General features: G+C 53.5%; 4 protein-coding genes across 4 annotated transcripts; 3 read left to right on the top strand and 1 right to left on the bottom strand.

Annotated features, from left to right (window-relative positions):
- Positions 1–107: 107 nt before the first annotated feature.
- On the top strand, positions 108–610 carry BDP81DRAFT_415953 (uncharacterized protein; the record flags this gene model as incomplete). The annotated part of the gene is made up of 1 exon (XM_060589490.1): positions 108–610. One exon carries the CDS (start codon positions 108–110, stop codon positions 570–572), a length of 465 nt encoding a protein of 154 aa, XP_060450578.1. The 3' UTR covers positions 573–610.
- Positions 611–653: 43 nt separating this feature from the next.
- Positions 654–1,572, top strand: BDP81DRAFT_84878 (uncharacterized protein). The gene has a single exon (XM_060596380.1). It carries the CDS (start codon positions 970–972, stop codon positions 1,432–1,434), a length of 465 nt encoding a protein of 154 aa, XP_060450577.1. The 5' UTR covers positions 654–969; the 3' UTR covers positions 1,435–1,572.
- A 782-nt stretch (positions 1,573–2,354) lies between these two features.
- On the top strand, positions 2,355–3,564 carry BDP81DRAFT_84880 (uncharacterized protein). Its single transcript, XM_060596381.1, has one exon. It carries the CDS (start codon positions 2,715–2,717, stop codon positions 3,360–3,362), a length of 648 nt encoding a protein of 215 aa, XP_060450576.1. The 5' UTR covers positions 2,355–2,714; the 3' UTR covers positions 3,363–3,564.
- A 5,634-nt stretch (positions 3,565–9,198) lies between these two features.
- Positions 9,199–10,594, bottom strand: BDP81DRAFT_457370 (uncharacterized protein; the record flags this gene model as incomplete). The annotated part of the gene is made up of 3 exons (XM_060593275.1): positions 9,199–9,381; positions 9,459–9,764; positions 9,821–10,594. 3 exons carry the CDS (start codon positions 10,592–10,594, stop codon positions 9,199–9,201), a joined length of 1,263 nt encoding a protein of 420 aa, XP_060450575.1.
- Between the last annotated feature and the right edge of the window lie 6,287 nt (positions 10,595–16,881).

Genomic DNA, 16,881 nt, shown 5'->3' with positions numbered 1-16,881 from the left:
GACCCGATCAGTTAGCCCGCCCAAAATAGCGCCGGGAATTTTCCAAGAGCTTCCGCGATCGAGCTGCTAACCCTGTTGATCTGATTTTTTGGGGTCCATGTTCCTCAATGTTCCTCAATGTTCCTCAATGTTCCTCAATTTCCTCACACACCTCAATCCCGCTGTCGCCGTCCCTTAACCATAGTATACTCCGTACGCAGTTACCAGCATCCATACAGCCATATTTTCACTTTGACACGTCCTCACTGCCTCAACTTCTGACCACACTCCCCCTTCGGCCGAGTTCAAAGGGCTTTCGGTATACCCTCCAAGAACAGCGCAATTCAAATCCACACAGCCATTCTGCAATTACGTTCGACCCAGACCTTTCATGGAGATTGGTCCGGATAACTATCGTCGGGGCTGCTATCTGTTTATTCCCACTCACCCACTGTCACGCTCTTCAGCAGGGACAACCATGGTTTCGGGTCGGCGCCGGCGCCATACGACAAGGTCGCTGTTTTCAGGGATGCTACCCTGATTCTCACCAGATGTACCATCCACCATCGGCCGGCGCACAAGGTTGTTCGTAACGGCCCATCCTCTGCTATGGTACTCCGTACAATGTACAGTATTATTGTGCATGGGAGTCCAACTTTTTCATCTGGGCATCTCAGATCACGTCCAGATGACGGATAACAGTCTATTTGCCGGCTTGGGTGGGATGAAAATAGCCCAGCCAAGCCGCAGACAAATGAAGGAACCCGAGCCGAGCCAAGCAGCGACTGCGAAATGCGGGCGGGAGTTCTTCTGCCTGCCATTCCTCGATCTGCGCCTGATCGTCACTGACAAGATCTCATATGCATGGAGGTCTCTGATCATTGATGAGCGATCACTGCGGCTACGGGCACCAAAGGAAAAGCAACGTAAAGCATACCGTAATATGACTAGGTGCGAAGTCAACTCAGCTCGTCCGACGGCAGAGGTGGGATGCCCAAGCTGCTATCACTCAATTTGGTCAAGGTCTTGTTCCTCATCTTTGAACAGAACTTCGGTCTAATTGTCGGCCAGCATCTGAGCACAATCCAACCCGGCAGATGGACTCAGATCCAGCGCAACCACCACAGGTCCACATCGACGTCCCGGATGCGCTATATCCAAGAACCGTCGTCTTGTGAGATGTTGTGCTCGGGAGAAATGGCGTATGTGCTCCCATCAAGCAGCGCCTCGTGTCCCTTGACTCCGTCATGGTCGTTGTTCCAGGGAAACCCGACCCGAGCTACGAGTTACCTACTGAGGCACGTTCGGGCTTCACCAAAACGAGACATGACGGTCTGGTCTTGTCTCATCTCGCTGCCACGCCTAGTTTGTTCTGCTCTTCTGAGCTCTGCCACGCCATGCGGGACTATTCAGAATGAAACCATGAGTACAAACACCACGCCAACTGCAGATTGACAATGGCACTGGCCATGTTGACCGCCTTGTTTCTCCACGACCGGAAATACTGCGTTTCCTCGTCAGCCGCCTAGTGGCCTGTCACGTCCACTCTTTATGCAAGATGGCAAGATATTCTCCCCTGCCTCAACTTCGCCCTAGGCCTCGGCTACCAAACTCAAAATGTGCGATGCAATTCCTCCAGAGATCGGCCGAGATGAGGAGCACGTCCGCAACCACATTAGCGACACAGAACACCCCATGCAACGCGGCCCTACTCCGTATTACGCACTGGAATGACTCGAACGCCCGTTCGACGGCGCCGAATAGTCCCCCCGCGGCTATCAGACTTCATCTCCTGTCGACAGACTTCGACCAATACCACTTTGATCGTCTTAGCCCTTCGGCATCTGTATCTGGGATCGATCATATCTCCTTCCCGGACCAACGCCCCCTTACTCAAGCGAGATTCACTCATGTCCAGCCTTCAAGCCACCGAGTCTGAAACCTTCAGCGTGGTCTCCGCGTTGTCCAAGCCGAGCCCAATGAACAAGACATGGAAGTCGGAGGTCGGGCGCTAACCGTCAAAACCGCACAGCTTGCTTAAATGGGCCGTCTCACTCTTGGAATGCTGCAAAGGAGAGTCTGCTCCCATGAGCCATGGCACTGACCTCAAGTCTGCCACGAGGTCTTGCACCGTGAGCTGGACCCTTGTCGAAGCCCACTTGGACCCATCTCGATCCTCACGAACCTGCGTCGTCCTCAACATCATCATCACCCATACGGAGTACTCCCTAGACATTCTCGCAGCTCACGAACCCCGTCATCAAACCTATCCACCAGCCCCTCATCGGTCAAGACTCCAAGTACTTTCAGATCAGCACTCCCCATGCCCAGCTGGCGGCGTTGGCCTGGCCAGGACTCAACACGAAGCCACGCAACACGATGGCATCGCCTGTCCCCCCCCTTATTATGCTCCCGCGAAGCTCGCACAGCGCGAAACAGAGATCTCGAATAGATGCAGATGCGCCTGCTTGCAGCTTTTGACTCTGATGCCGTTGTACAGCCCTACACTCTGTCAAACAATGTACAGTGACAACAGCCATGCGCGGTCGGTAGCACCATGGCCAACCTTTTGCCATGTTGTTTCCCCCTCGTCGTCTTGGAGAAGGATCAGCCGGTCCAGCCAAGGTAGCCTAGGGACGGATGACCACTTGTCTGCCCACATGGATGTGCGCTTGGATTGGGCCGGAAGACTATTGAAAGGGCGATGAGAAAACTCACTTTCTTGCACCGTACCCATGCGTCGGTCCATCGATGCATGTAGGGTGCCTGGAGCTGCGGCGGAAGGGTTCGTCTGCGCCGCGCGGGCGCATGGACAAGACGCAGAGACGCGCCACCTTGGACCTTGGAGCGCCGCCATTCCTCTTCCATGCCAGACCAGCCAGCCCGGAGCCGATGTCTGCCAACGTTGTACATGCGGTGCACACCGAGTCTCCCGTATGTCATGCACGAGCCCACTTCAGGCGGGCCTTTCGTTCTCGGAACGAGACACGTTACGATGCCGCAAGCAGAAGAACATGCAACGTCCTGACGAACTTGTGCTGCGGAATGCAATGCGGTCTGCTACACCACCATGCCTTTTTTTACTTTCGTTCCGGCCGTCTTCGAATCGACGAAATACTTGGTACGGATACGCTTCTCATGCTTTTTGGGTCTCGAAAGTTCACGGCATCCACCAGAATACCACCAAAGCCTCCTTCAAATTTTCCAACGTCCAGATACCGGCAAGCCCCAAACACATCTTTGCCTTCCGTCAAAGTCAAAATCATTCCATGAAGACCAGGAATGTGACTCGCAACCTCGCCTCGAGGGAAATGCAACCAAAGTCCAAAACAGCTCTCGAGCCTCCCCATAAAAATCCCTTTTTGTCGAAACAAGATCCATAGACTGATGGCAATCTATGATCTGTGGCATCGGCATCCACTGCAGGACGGGACCCAGACAAAGGCACGCGGCGAAGTATTCCCCGGGGCGGTGATGGAGGAAAAATGTGACGAGTTTCTCCCCTTTCGCGCTCAGCGCGCCTAGCCGCAAGTGACGGTCAATGGCACGCACACCACGCAGAATCCTTCCAGATAGACTTTTTCTCGGTTCTCTGGAACGCCCCGTCGCGATGCAACATGGACCGCATCTCGAACCATGCCCATACTTATCCTTTCACTGCCCTCTGGAATTTGCTACGGAAACCCAGAACTTGGCATCTGGGCACGGCTGCCAAGCCCAACACAAGGTCCCTTTTCCAACCTTCCATTGAAGTTCCGCATGGACACTGGAAGAAGGGGGAAACATTTACTTGACTAATGTGCGGAACGGAAGGTCCATGTCTCCCCGCTTGTCAGCCTTTTTTTGGTTGTCGAACCTCCCTCCGGCATGATCGCAGCTATCCCGCCAGCTAGGGAACCACGGCAATGAGATCCTCGTCGTCGTCCCAAGGAAGCTGAACCCTCGTCTGTACAGGGCACCATGGGGGGGGGGGTTCATGGGTGGGAACCCGTCAAAATATCCAACGCCCGCCGTGTGGTTGGTTTAGCACATGCCAAGCGCCCCCCGGCCGAATGTAGGGGACCTTTCCGGGGACAGGGCCAAGCAGCGTTCTGATCGTCCCTGTTATTGACAGTTCTTCTGCGGGCGGTCGATTCTTTCGAATCAACCTGGAGAATACAACACACTGCGGCAGGCAGGCGGCCACAGCAGGGGAAGGGTGGTCATTCAGCTTCTTTTTTACTGCGCAAGTACGGATACAGCAGAGCCCCAGCGTGAGGGGGCGAGCTATAATCCATCACCTCCGTCCACTCCCGTGCGCTAGAAGCCATGGAAAAGAACGACACGCCCCCTTCATCGCCGGGAGAAGGGCAAGGCCGCAAGGGGAAGGAAGAAGAGGGGGCGGCGAACGGCGGCAGTGGCAGAGAGGTTGAGACAGGAAAGCAAATCGTAACGATTTACGGGAAGATGCACGAGACGAAAGGGAATTGAAGAGAAAAACAAGAAAGATGGGCGCAACGAACACATCACCAGTTGCGACAGCTCACATACCACAAAGTCAGCAGCGGCGGGCATCGCGAATTGAACAAGCCACCGCCGCCCGCACGCCGTCCGCCCCGAATTAAAGGCTAGGGAGAGAGGAAAAGCAAAAGAAGACTTCTCTCTAGCCGCAGAGAGCAAGGCAGAGAAGGGCGTGCCTAGCCGGGGTGGTTGGAGGTTCGAGAGAAACAACCAGAACCTCCAAAGTCGAATGGGTGGTTTACGGGGCGCTTGTCTGTCAGTTTTGTTGCTGCCACACCTCCCCCTCTCATCTATCCCCCTGTTTTATCCGTACTTTTTTACCTTACCTTACGACGTCGGTAAGATGCACCCCTCTCCTTCACCCCTCAAACCCCAACCTGCAATCGCATTGGCATTGCTCGCATTGCTCGCTCTCATGTCCTGGACATCAAAATGATGTCTGTAATGCTGGTTTGTACGACGACGCACCGCACGTACAGCACCGACAACGCAGGCCCAGTTCCAGTGCCAGGCCAAGCTCGCTCCGTAAAGGTAAGTTACGGCCGATGCATCGTAGACTACCTAATTTTACAGCAACCCTTCTGATTCTTTTGTTGGAGGAGGTGGTGGTGGTGGTGAGTTTCTGTTTCTTGTGTAATGCTGAAGTCGCAACTTTTAGTGACACCCACACACGCACACCCCATACTTTCTTGTGTACTGCTTTTTTTTTTTTTGTTCCGTCGAATAGGCAAGGGGGAGAAAACGGCGCGGGATAAACAACGAGCTCTGGTTCTTGTACGGGACGGGTAGAGGGGAAGGATCTGACATGGCACAAGAGGATGGCAGTGGCACAGAGACCAAGCAACGAGAAGGCAAGTTTACCCTTCATCCGCGTACGACGTCCCACGAACACCGATATGAACAAGCAGACTACCCGTCTCTGCGATCTAGGGCCCCCCTCTTTCACGCTACCCAAGTACAGAGCGTACAGAGTATTGTACGGATAGTTGTAACCTTTTTTCTTCTGCTCTTGTTACAGCAGCCATAAGGTACTGGCCACATGCTGTTGGTCTCCTCTGACTCTCTCTCTGTGCCTCTATTCTTTGCCAACCCCATCAATGGTATACCGTACCCTGCCAGCCTGCTTAACCTTGCCCACGTTGCACGCGGCGGAATCGGCGACGGCGCGACTGCACGGTATAGCTGCCGTCCATATAGATTGATACCACGTCGTTATACATCGCGATAGTGCATGTACGGATAGATAGACACAGCCCTGCTCCCCCTCTTCTCCAATTTCCCTTTGTGTCACCAGAAATCACGAAATGCGTTGGTTTTTTTGGGTTTTTTTTTTTTTCATTTGAGATCAGCTTTACGGAGTACTGTACTCCCGAATGAAAAAACCAGCGATATGCGGTCGCCTTGCCAGTGCCTTGCCAGTGCCTCGCCAGCTTGCGCTTTCCGCCTTGCGAAGTCTATCCAATCAGAACTCTCTCAATACGCACCCTAGAAAGGAAATATACATGATATGATGTTCTACCTAAAGCCCCCCCGCCTTCAGGTAGGTACCTGAACCAGCGCTTACATCCCCCCCGATCCGATCAGATGGGGAGGGGGCGTCTATGTCTCGAAGTTTGGTTCTTCCTTGGATCGCAACTGCTGACGACCAGACGAGCAAGTGTATACCTGCTGATACTTTCTACACAACGTGTGTTTGTGTATTCTCGTGCAACATCGGAGAACCAGGCATTATGCTATGCCGATGAATGGATGAGGGGGGTAGTGCGGTGGGGGAGAGGGAATCTAAAAGATATCATGTCATGTCAAATCCAACTCTGATGCGGCGTGGGTTTGCCAAGTTTTTTTTCCTTGGGTTGTACATACATCAGATCAGATCAGAAACCATGACAAGTGACACTTTTCTTTCTTTCTTTACCCTGCCGAGATTCAGATCCTATCCGTATTCCCCCCCATCCGCTTTCCCCAATTCTCTTCCCGTCACCCTTTCTGGCGCACGTTTGCGAGATCACCCTGGACCTTGACCTCTTTTTATCCTTTTCTTCTCATGCGTCATCTTATAATAACAAGTTGATCCAAGGGTTGGAAATAGTATACATGAAGCACAAAATCTGGAATCTCATCGGCTCCCGAGAACCGCGCGGCAACGAGCCGTATCCAAACCCCCCATCCATCCTTACATATCCATCCATTCATTTACCCACACACCCCGTTCCTTGGGTGGGAGACAAAAAGCTCAAGCCCACATCACCAAAACGCAAAACAGGGAGAGGCCTTGTAACCTGTGTCTCCTCTACCACTCTCTTCCTCTCTCTGGAAATGCGATCTACTTCACCTCTACCACGGCACTCGCATCTCTGGGCCCGGGGGATCTTTAAGTCCCAAGGTCCATCCCTCCTCGCCTTCCCGTCTGCGAACAACAATAAGCGCACACGGGCTGCCTATTTCTAAATCTGCAGTACACCACCCTCCCCTACAGGGAGGTTCCTTACTCCGCACGGCAAACAAGTTGGAATACGCAGTTCGGCGGCACTTATGTCAGAAAGAATGCCAAGGTTGCGAATGGAAAAATAAAAGAGTTGGATCGATCTCTGTGTCCCGGTTGAGCCGGGCATCTTGAAGATCCCATCCCCATCCCATCCCATCCTATCCCGGACTTTCTTTTGTCACTGTACTTCTTCTTCAATGTTCCACATGAAATCCCTGTGACTTGAGGATATCGGGGGAAAAGGCCCCTTGTATTATTCGATCTGATGCTCTTCGTCTGGCCACCCGGCCTGGAGACAAAGCGGTGAATAGGAGGGACCCTGTCCACCTGAATCGAAACCGATTTCTCGGCATCAACATGCCAGTTGAGAGGAGAAGAGAAGCGGTCTGGCGATCAACAAAGGTAGATCAAGTACCGAGAATAACACAATACAAAGAGCCCAGCCCCATGAGCTCCATGAAGAATCCCCCTGCCCGTCTCGTCCCCTTCCAGACCCTGCCCTCGACTGACGCCAGGACCGAATCCGACATCTGTTTGTGGCGTTGTCCCCGGGGCGTTCAGAGGTAAGCTGAGAGTTGTCCGGAAGGGTAGAGGACGGTAAGGTAGGTAGGTAAGGTCTTCGGCGGCCACACACACACACACACACACACACACACACACACTACGTGGTACGGGAGACCCTGACGTTGACAACGTTGTCGTACCTCAGGTAGTAAAAAAAAGTAGCTCTGGTCACTTCTCACATCAAACATTTCGCCAGAAAATTAAACACCCCGAGATTCCCGCTCCCGCTTATCACACTTTTACCCGCGCCTCCGAGATCGAAGAAAGGGCGAAGAAGCAAACTTGCAATCCACTAACACGCCCCCCCTCCCCCGGTTGAAGCAGGCTCCCCCTCCTTCGATTGCTCACCGAGTTCGTTCAGTCGGTGATCACTTGCTGGCAAGATTTGTCATGTACCTATTGCCACAAGTGAAGCAGTAATATCTTTATTCTATCTCTTATAACCCTGAGACGCGCTTACGATGATGAATGATTCAGATCTCCCTCCACATGAGTCTGGCTCCTCGCGCTTATCATTCATGTTATACATGTCATGTTGTGAGCAAAATGTGGAAATCAGATTTTTTTTGAAACTTCAAGTCTCGATTATTCATCAGATTTCTTGAATCCGGCTGTGAAAGGGTAGGTTACAACTGAGCCGCCCTCCTAGCTTCCTTTTCCGCCGCTCCTAACCTGCCGCCGCCGCCGCCGCCCTCCTCCCGTGGTATCTCGCCTTGTAAGGCTACTCGTACAATTAAAAATCAGCTAAAACTGTGTGGTTGTTGTTGTTGTTGTGTGCCCTCGCATGGTCCGTGGCATGAAAGGGAATCTCCCATCCCGATTCCCAGGAATATGTGTAATAACAGTGGATAAAATGCCAAGTTTGCACGACCTTGCGCCCAAGTCGGATAGTAAAAAGAATAAAGAAAAGGTTCCCCATTTTGTTTCCTGCAGAAAGCTACGGCTCCGACATCGTCGTCTACTTCTCATCCCAAGATGACTGATCGAAATGCTTCACGTCCTCCCGACGTGCTTCTTTTGCTTGTTCCTCGCCGGGAAAACACCATCTCTTCTGCCAGTCACAGGCAAGGAAAATGTGAAGGACAAAAAAAAATAAGCCGTTGTTGCTTGGTTTGGTAACGATCGACTGTCGGGTCTGCGGTTGCTCGCTCCAAAGGCGTGTCTCGTGGCGTCCGATTTGTGTGGCGCCTCATTTTGTCTAAAAAGCCGATATTCCGCTTCCCTTTGCAGGAAGAGTGAACGAAACGAGATAAGGAAAATATCGAGATCAAATGTAGTGAACGCCGCCAGATGAATGCCTAGTCCCTAGGTGCCCGTCCGATGAATATGTTGAAGAGCAGGATATATACAATCAAGATGAAGTCGATGCCGGGTATTGGGAAAGAAAAGTCGAAGTAAAGTGTAGCCCAGTTTGTTGCTAGTGTCTGAAGATAATGCAACGCGGACGCTGCTAGATGGATGACGGTGCCGGTAGGCAGTGAAGGGTATCTGTTATGTGTGTGTGTGTGTGTGTGTGTGTGTGTGTGTGTGTGTTTGTTTGTTTGTTGGTAATGGAGCGACCCAAGCCGAACGCCGTGTCGATTTGGTTGCAGAGCGGCCAGTGAAGCCAGAGCTCGCCCGGGGTATGTACTGTGAGCGTGTCTCTGGTTCATCTATGGACCAAGACAGTCTCAGCTCCTCTCGTCAGAAGGCTTGGGGCGGATTTGCCGAGCTTCAAGCTGGCGCTTTCGCTCAAGTTTGGCGTAGTGCAGTCCACAGGCGTTGCAGAGCGTTCGGGCACCATCGGGGCCTCGGCGCCATTCCGGAGTGTCGATGCGGTTGCAGCTATGGCATCTCCCAGGAGGTGCAGCTCTCTGTTCCACCAAGTTAGCCCTCTGGTTCTACGGCAAAAAAAAAAAAAAACGTCTCACGTCTCATTGACAAAGCTTACCCCTCTGCGCTTCTTGACCTCCGTAATGCCATAGTTGTTCTTGTTCATGCCGTCGTACATGGGCGTGTCCTCATCATCGTAGCCCTTCTGTTTTCCAGCTGCCCGCACACGTTCGTTGCTCTCCTTGACAACTTGTCGCACCGAGTCCAGCGAATTCCGGATGTACTCCACGTTATCGATCATGTCGTTCAATTCCACCTCGGTGGGAAGTCGATCGTGCAATGGGTGATGAGCGCCTTGCTGTTCCGCTGCAATCTTGCCGTAGGCCTCGGCGAAGTTAAAGATCGTTCTTGTTGCTGAACCAATCTGAGTGAACTTATTGGTAAGCTTGACGGACAAAAGTTTTCAGCAGGGCCACTCACTCTAGAAAAGCAATCCTGATACCCCCACGCGTCGAGGTGTGTCCTCACCCGTGAAGGGCCGTACTCGGGGTCCTCTCTGTGAGCTGTCGGGCGCTGTGCCTCGTAAGGGAAAGGGGGAGGTGGACCAGCGTGACGCGGGGAGACTGGATATGCAGGCGGCAACGGGACTTGTCCTGGCGGGAGCTGGCCGGGATGCTGGGGATGCGGATATATCGTCGGCGGGGGTGGAATGGAGTGTTGCGCATACGGGCCAGCGTTCTCAGCGGCACGCGGATCGCTCTCGCGCATATCGCGCATGTGCTCATGCTTGAGAGGCGGGCTAGGCTGAGCGCCAGAGAACCCGCCCAATGGTGCAGGCGGTCGACCTGCGAAAGCAGGAGGTCTCGAGGGATCTGAGATGGATGGGAGAGCATCTTGCCTCGGAGGAAATGTCGAGGCAGGAATAGGAGGTCGAGGAGAGTTCTTGTCCGTCGACTCAGCATAGGACCTCGGAGGCCCAGGAGCAAAGGGCGAGGGGAAGCTTTGCGAGCCCGACATGCTGGAACCCTGAGAAGGGGGGTAAGGACTAGGCTTCGCACCAGAGATGACCTCGGAGAGCGAAGGGAGCGACTGTCGGTGAGGAGTCTCCGACTCATCTGATGGTCGTCGAGGTTCAATCGGCGAAATCATGCCTGCGATGCTTGGTCCTAGAGCTGGGTGGTGTTGATAGCCGGAGGAGAAGGACGAGGGATGACCGTAATGGGAGCTCGGGCTAAGAAGGGCTGCGGTCGCCATGGCGGAGCCGTCACGGTAGTGTCTATTATCGAGAGGTTCTCTGGGTGGGATATGACGAGGTTCAAAGCGATCAAAGCGATCAGGGTTGCTGGCAGAAGGTAGACGGCTGTTTAAAGAAAAAGGTCTGATTAATGTTTGGTCTAGGGGCAGGACGTGGGAAACAAATCAAGACCAAAGGGGGGGTGGGCGTCGAGGAGAATCGAACCTACCTTTGCCTAGTACCAGATCCGCCCGCTTCCATAGCGGGTTTGCCGGGAGAACAGATGAATGGTGATTAAAACCCCAGATGCGAATGTAGGTCTCTGTGCATCTGACTCGACCAAGGCGTGAGGGGACGAGAGCGAGCCTTAGTCCGTGAGGTCGGTGTCAAGACGGGAGTCCGGTGAAGTTTGGTGTAGATGGGTGGAGATGATAGAAAGGATGATCCAAGGTGGGAGGCTCAGAGTCATGTAAGAATAAAAACCGGGCAGGGAAGAAGGTTTGCAGAGACGAGAAAGAGTGCAAGTGAAAGATGGGCGAGCGAAACCAAACCAACCAAAGACAGAGTGTGTGGTGGTAAGGTAAGTTGTGGTGTGGTGTGGATTGGCCTGGGACGAGAAGACGAAGTTAGGTTAGGTTAGTCGAACCTCTTTCTCTCTCTCTCTCTCTCTCTCTCTCTCTCTCTCTCTCCAGCTGGGTACCCGGTAAGCAAGATCTGATCAAGCTATCGGGCGCGTGTGTGGTGCGTGGTGGCGGGACGGGAAGGTCACCGCATGTATCTTTCTCTTGGGCTTGGAGGGGGGTGTGTATCGAGAAAGGGATGGGAAAGGAGGGGGGGCGATAGATCGGGGGTGATGCTGGCTCCAGTTGGGTGTGTCGAAAGATCCGGAGCTGAGAAAGAAAAGCCGCCTAGCGTTGGTCAAGTTACCACGCTGCTCTTTGTGGCGGCTTTTTGGATATTTCTTCCAAGACACACTGTTAGAATCCCTCGTCGAGACTAGTCCGAGTGAGCTAATTTCAACTGGGTCTGGGAGTGAGACTCGCGGAGGGGCGTGGGCTCGCGAAGATACCGTGAACCTGGACCGGTGGGAAGTCTGAATTTCTTTTCGATGCCGATGCTTTGTGGTGCCAGTCTAGTGCCTGGAGAAGCGGGCGCCCTTCAACAAAGTGCTGAAGAGACAGAGATGTGTATTCGTACGTCGGATAGAAGCCGTGGCTCATATGGCGGCGCTTGTGCCTCTATCGCCGTCCGGCAAGTTGAACCAGATGAGTCGGCGGATAAGGCAAAATGCGATGAGAGATCGCCTGTCTAAGCGCGGGGGGTCTATCACCTGGCTGGTGTATGCCGATTTTGTGCCTTTTGAGTCTGTCACAAAAAGATACGGATTGGTGTGGTTGGCCTTGAGGCGACGAGGGGAGTTTGAGTGGTTTGAAATGTCCGAGTAGAGAGAATTTTTGATGGATATGTGTGTGTGAGCACTGAGGGAGAGGAGCAGGAAGAAAAGGGAAGAAGGGGGAGAGAGGAAGCGCGATTGTGCGAATTATGGGAGGAAACAACAAAGGTATTATGAGATCAGCGACGGACTGACACCCAGGGCTGGGTATGATTTCTGAGCAGTGAGTGGACGTATATTTCGCATACATTTGTGATAAAGTACAGAGGTACCTGCGCGGCAACAGGGGGGATCATAGGAGGCTTTCGGTACAGTGCCTCAACGGCGGAACGTCCTTGACTCCTTGCTCGCTTTGCTCCTGATGGACCAGATCCCTTCCCTACGCAGTAAGAGTTCTTGGGGTTCCATTGTGGGGGGAGGGCATGGCATGGAATCGGTGCCCGGGGGACCAGATGTGCGGTGTGTTGGACTGAACCGCCTGGGGCCAGAGGGAGGGAGATGCGCGTGCCTGTACGGATACCGGTCAGAGCAGACAGGGGGCCCGGGGGAGTCAGGTAACGCATCGTATTGTCAAGGTATCCATACAGTCGACGGGCCGGGGTGAGAAGAAGGGGGGAAGTTTTAGCACCCAGATTGGCGGCGACAGAAGTCCGATTGATTGACTGAAGTGCAGATGGCCTGCATTCGGAGCTTCACCTCTTGGGATATGTTCCGCTCCGTGCGGTCGCTGTGAGCCTAGGCGACTCGAGCCACCATCCTGAGGCTTCTCTGCCGAGGGACGGGACGACGTGGTACGAGGCGGCAGCATCTTTAATGTGTAAGCCGCGAACTGGTGCTCTTCGTTGGCTGCGACAGATGCAGACTGGCTTGACATCAAACGTTGGAGACAGTCCTCCGAGGGGCGTCAGGAACTTCTCATAGCGCAGTGCGGCGAAACCACCAATATCCGGGAAGGGCTCGTCAGGCACTGAGCTTCAGCCTATTCGGAGTTTCCGACGCACAGTCGACTGAATCCTCACTGGGAGCACTGAAATCCTGAAGAGTTCCGAGTTCCAGGCTCTCAGAACCCACTTGTAGTCTCGACTACGAACAAGTGCCCTTCCAGTCGAGTACGGACATGGCAATATCTGATGGCGAAGGGAAAATGGTACGACTTTTTGCAGCGCATGGGAGACGCCCCACGATAATTGGCCCGCTGTCACGGCTGGATCGCAGATTGGCTGTTGAGGGGGGTCCCGCGGCTGGGCAGGGGCTCGCTGGGATCATGATCGGTGATGACTGGGGGGCTGTAGGGGAATACCTTCACAGTTCCCAGTAGCGATAGCGTCGGCATCAACGTCTGGTGTTCACCTGATGAAGTGGTAGCAACGACGAGCTGAAGGATAATATCGACGGTCAAAGAATCGAAGGTCTGTTGACAGCATCCCCGTCCATTTCGGTGAGATAAAAGAGCGACTGCACCAGGCTGTGATGGTTTGCGTAAAGACTAGCGACAAAGCGATCGAGGGCTCAAGATTGACCGAGAATCAGAAACGTCGATGTGGACAAGCCATCATCAGTATGGAGTATCCGTACTACGTCGTCGATGAAGAACGCGACAGAAGCAGCGTCTCGATTGCCGGGTGGGTGCCAGGCAGTGGCGTGAGATGGAAACTGTGCTTTGTCTCTTGGAGCCTTCATTTCTTTCCAGCCATCCTTGATCCATCTTCCTCTTAGCGATGTCACGAAGCTGGCGGTGACTCTCCTCGGGGCCCCTGGACCACCCTCGACAACAGCGACATTGTTCACTGTGACGGCCCCAGGATTTGGAGGCATCCAGTTGAGCAGGCGCACACCTCAGGGCAAGGGTCCATTCGTAAGGAGACCGACGAACAGGGAGTGGGGAAAGACTGGAAGAGGGGGGAGACAACTGGTGCTGGGAAGGGAAGCGTCAATGATTCGTCGCTGGAAGCTCGAGCACAAGATAGCCCGTGTGATCCCTCAGAGCACCCTGTCCTTGTGAGGTTGGCAGCGGCATGAGCTTGATGAATGGGCGAGGTATCCGTACCGGGGCGGCACATTTTGAATGTCAGATGTCCGTGACCAGGGGACGTCGTTGGGTGATTCGCAAGGATGGTGGCAGGTCTACGTATCCGGATGGATCTCTTGTCACTCTCCAAGGTATCCGGTGTCGCCCTTTTTTCAAATGAGATTCGAAGAGGGGATCAGCGAGACGGCCAATGCTTCGAAGCTGCCCGCGGCTGCTCAGAGCTTCCCAGAGCTACTCGGAGCTCTCTAGAGCTATTGCCTTGGTAAAGTTGAAGCACGCTGATATTCCAAATGGTCGCCATGGGCATGTGTATCCGTACAGATACGGGACCTGCTGCTGTCTGAGCTGGATGTTGACAGGTGATGATGGACATCTCTCTGCCAAGCGATGAAACAAAGGGTAATAGGTTGGGAAGCGAATCGCAGGCAATGGGAAAGTGTGTTGATGGGATAGAGGGCCCGGACCTAGGTCCGAACCCGACTGGACTGACGTCGGGATAAGTTTTTTTTTTTTTTTTTTGCCGGCTTCACATATTCCCAGCCTCCCAGGCACCAAGGCTTCATTCAACCCGTCACCTCTCGGCCCAATTATGGACCACGCCGATGCGTCGCCGTCCCAAACTCTCTTTCGGAGGAAGGCTAGTATTGGATTGGATATCTCGAGGGAAGGAATACGCTCTGGTCATGTCATGTCAAGGAAGGAACGTTTCCTTCCGCTTCCTCTACGATTTGAAGTGGCCACAGACAGGAAGACGAGCGGGAAAGAGCGTCCTAGACAGGTGGACGGAGGAAGGGGAGAATTGTGACAATTGTGATATGGAGAGTACAGGGAGTCAGTCATACCTTGAACATCCTCTGGGCAGAAGACGGGAACCCGTACGGAGTAGACAGCGCTGGAGTTCCCTACAGTGGCCACGTGCTGTAGCCCACCTACTTGAAGCCTTGTAAGGTCGAGTATCCATCCTCCCAGATGATTCGAGGTGGACACCTTGGAGCCTTCAATTCCATGAGACACAACTTGACCTCGGTTGCTTGCCATAAAGTATCGGGGCCTTTCAAATTGGCAACCGCCAGCTTGAAGGTATTCGTACGGAGTACATGCATACAGAGTAGTCGAGGCTCGCCAACTGGAACCCGAGAGCGATATTTTCATGGGCAATGCAATGTAGATGATCGTTATCGTCTCATGCAGCACTAAACGACTAAAGTAGCGTGAGTAGCTCACTTATTGATGAACTCCACTCACGACCCAGTTCTCTCACAAAAAGGGAACTGAACGAGAGTGCCCGAAACTGAAAATGAAGGGTGAGGTGACCTTCATCGACGGGAGGAAGCTGCCCCGCCTGTCCATCGAACCCACGCCTCCAAGTGCAAGTACTTCGTACGTAAGGTACTCCGTGACTCCGTACGGATACAGGTGAGTGACCCCTTCCCTGTTGCCTTATGGCCTTGGGCGGGAATTTCACAAAGATGGAAAGATGGGAAATCGGATAAGATGGGGCCCGTTCTCTTAGGTAATCCAGATCCATCCGAGCATTTGCCAGATACGCACATACGCACCCAGCACCTCCCTCACCCACCAAACCGACCAAACGTCGTGCACTCAGATCCCCGTCGTGGGAGCTTCCTCTCCACCTCTCAGGGTATCCACTTTCCTTGTTTTGTTTTTTTCCCACCTCATCTTCCTCTCTGTCTGTCTGTGTGTCTCTCTGTCTCTCTTTCCGCCTGGTGCGGCATACCCCTGGCCAACTACCAGTATTCGTAGTGTACTTTCGACCCTTTAACTCTCTTCCGTCATCCCCTTTGGCCGACACCACAGTGACCACACCCCTTCAGCTTCTCCAAGTTCCAACAGCTGTCCCTGTCCATCGGCCGTCATGGCTCGCCCTGTTGCACGTCTGTCACATCATTTACCTTTTTCGGTATTCGTCGCCCTTGGTTCCTGTCCTTGTCAGGGTCCCGGAGGAACTGGGCAGAAAATCCATCCGACCGAACCTTGACACCAAATTGTACCTCTGTCCGAGTAGCCGCGAACCCATGTTGGTCACCGATGTTGGTATCGGGTCCCAGGCACACCGTCCTCACGGTCCTCTGCAATACCGGTACCCTTCAGGCCATCCATTCATCCATCCATCCACCCACCAAGACACCATCGACAGCTCATATCCACCACCCCCTGTACGTCATATCATGCCCATGTCTCTACTACTAACGCGGCAACGCCTCCCTCCCACCCAAGCTTGGATGACTGGCGGTCGTTGACCGAGTCTCTTTCTTAGATTCGTACGGATACTCCCTCCTGCTGCAATACCCCCGGCCCACCCCATCATCTCGCGCAGTCCAACTTGGCCTGTCAGATTTTCACTCCGAAAATCTGGTTGAAAGAATTCGCCTTGTGATAGTTCACATTGACCAGCGGCAAGTCGCTCTACAATTGGTCACACTGCACATTTCTATTGCTGACCAGCTGCATTCACTATGCAACTCTCAACACCCTGGTCTCCATCTGGCTTAACCGCTCAACTTATTGCAGATGTCAGAGTAATCCTAGGCTTTGCCACTCCTGTCGCCCTTGTTCCCGAGTGGTCAGAGACATGGAGGCTACGGATACTCGAACGAATACAAGGCAAGCCCCTTGCTCTTCTCCACGATTCACGGACAGAGAACAGAAAAAGACCAGAATTGGACATGCGAACGACACTCCCTACAGATGCCTAACTCACGATAGCGCCGATCATGGCACCACACCAAAGCCTCCCCGGCAGAATGAGCTTCCTCTTGCTTGGACAAGAGATTCGACCGGCAAATTGGGTGCGAAGTACGGATACGTCGCCTCGAGTTGCGGCCGCGAATTACCTTGGCCTCTTCACCATCAACGTTGTGCTA

The sequence above is a fragment of the Colletotrichum phormii genome (assembly GCF_030913505.1).
Source record: "Colletotrichum phormii strain CBS 102054 chromosome Unknown BDP81scaffold_2, whole genome shotgun sequence".
Lineage (NCBI taxonomy): Eukaryota > Fungi > Ascomycota > Sordariomycetes > Glomerellales > Glomerellaceae > Colletotrichum > Colletotrichum phormii.
Note: the sequence above shows the minus strand (reverse complement) of the source record. Positions and strands in the feature narration are given on the sequence as shown.

Excerpts from the sequence above, each read along its gene's own strand:
- BDP81DRAFT_84878 (XM_060596380.1), top strand. The coding sequence starts at position 970 with ATGCCCAAGCTGCTATCACTCAATTTGGTCAAGGTCTTGTTCCTCATC.
- BDP81DRAFT_84880 (XM_060596381.1), top strand. The coding sequence starts at position 2,715 with ATGCGTCGGTCCATCGATGCATGTAGGGTGCCTGGAGCTGCGGCGGAA.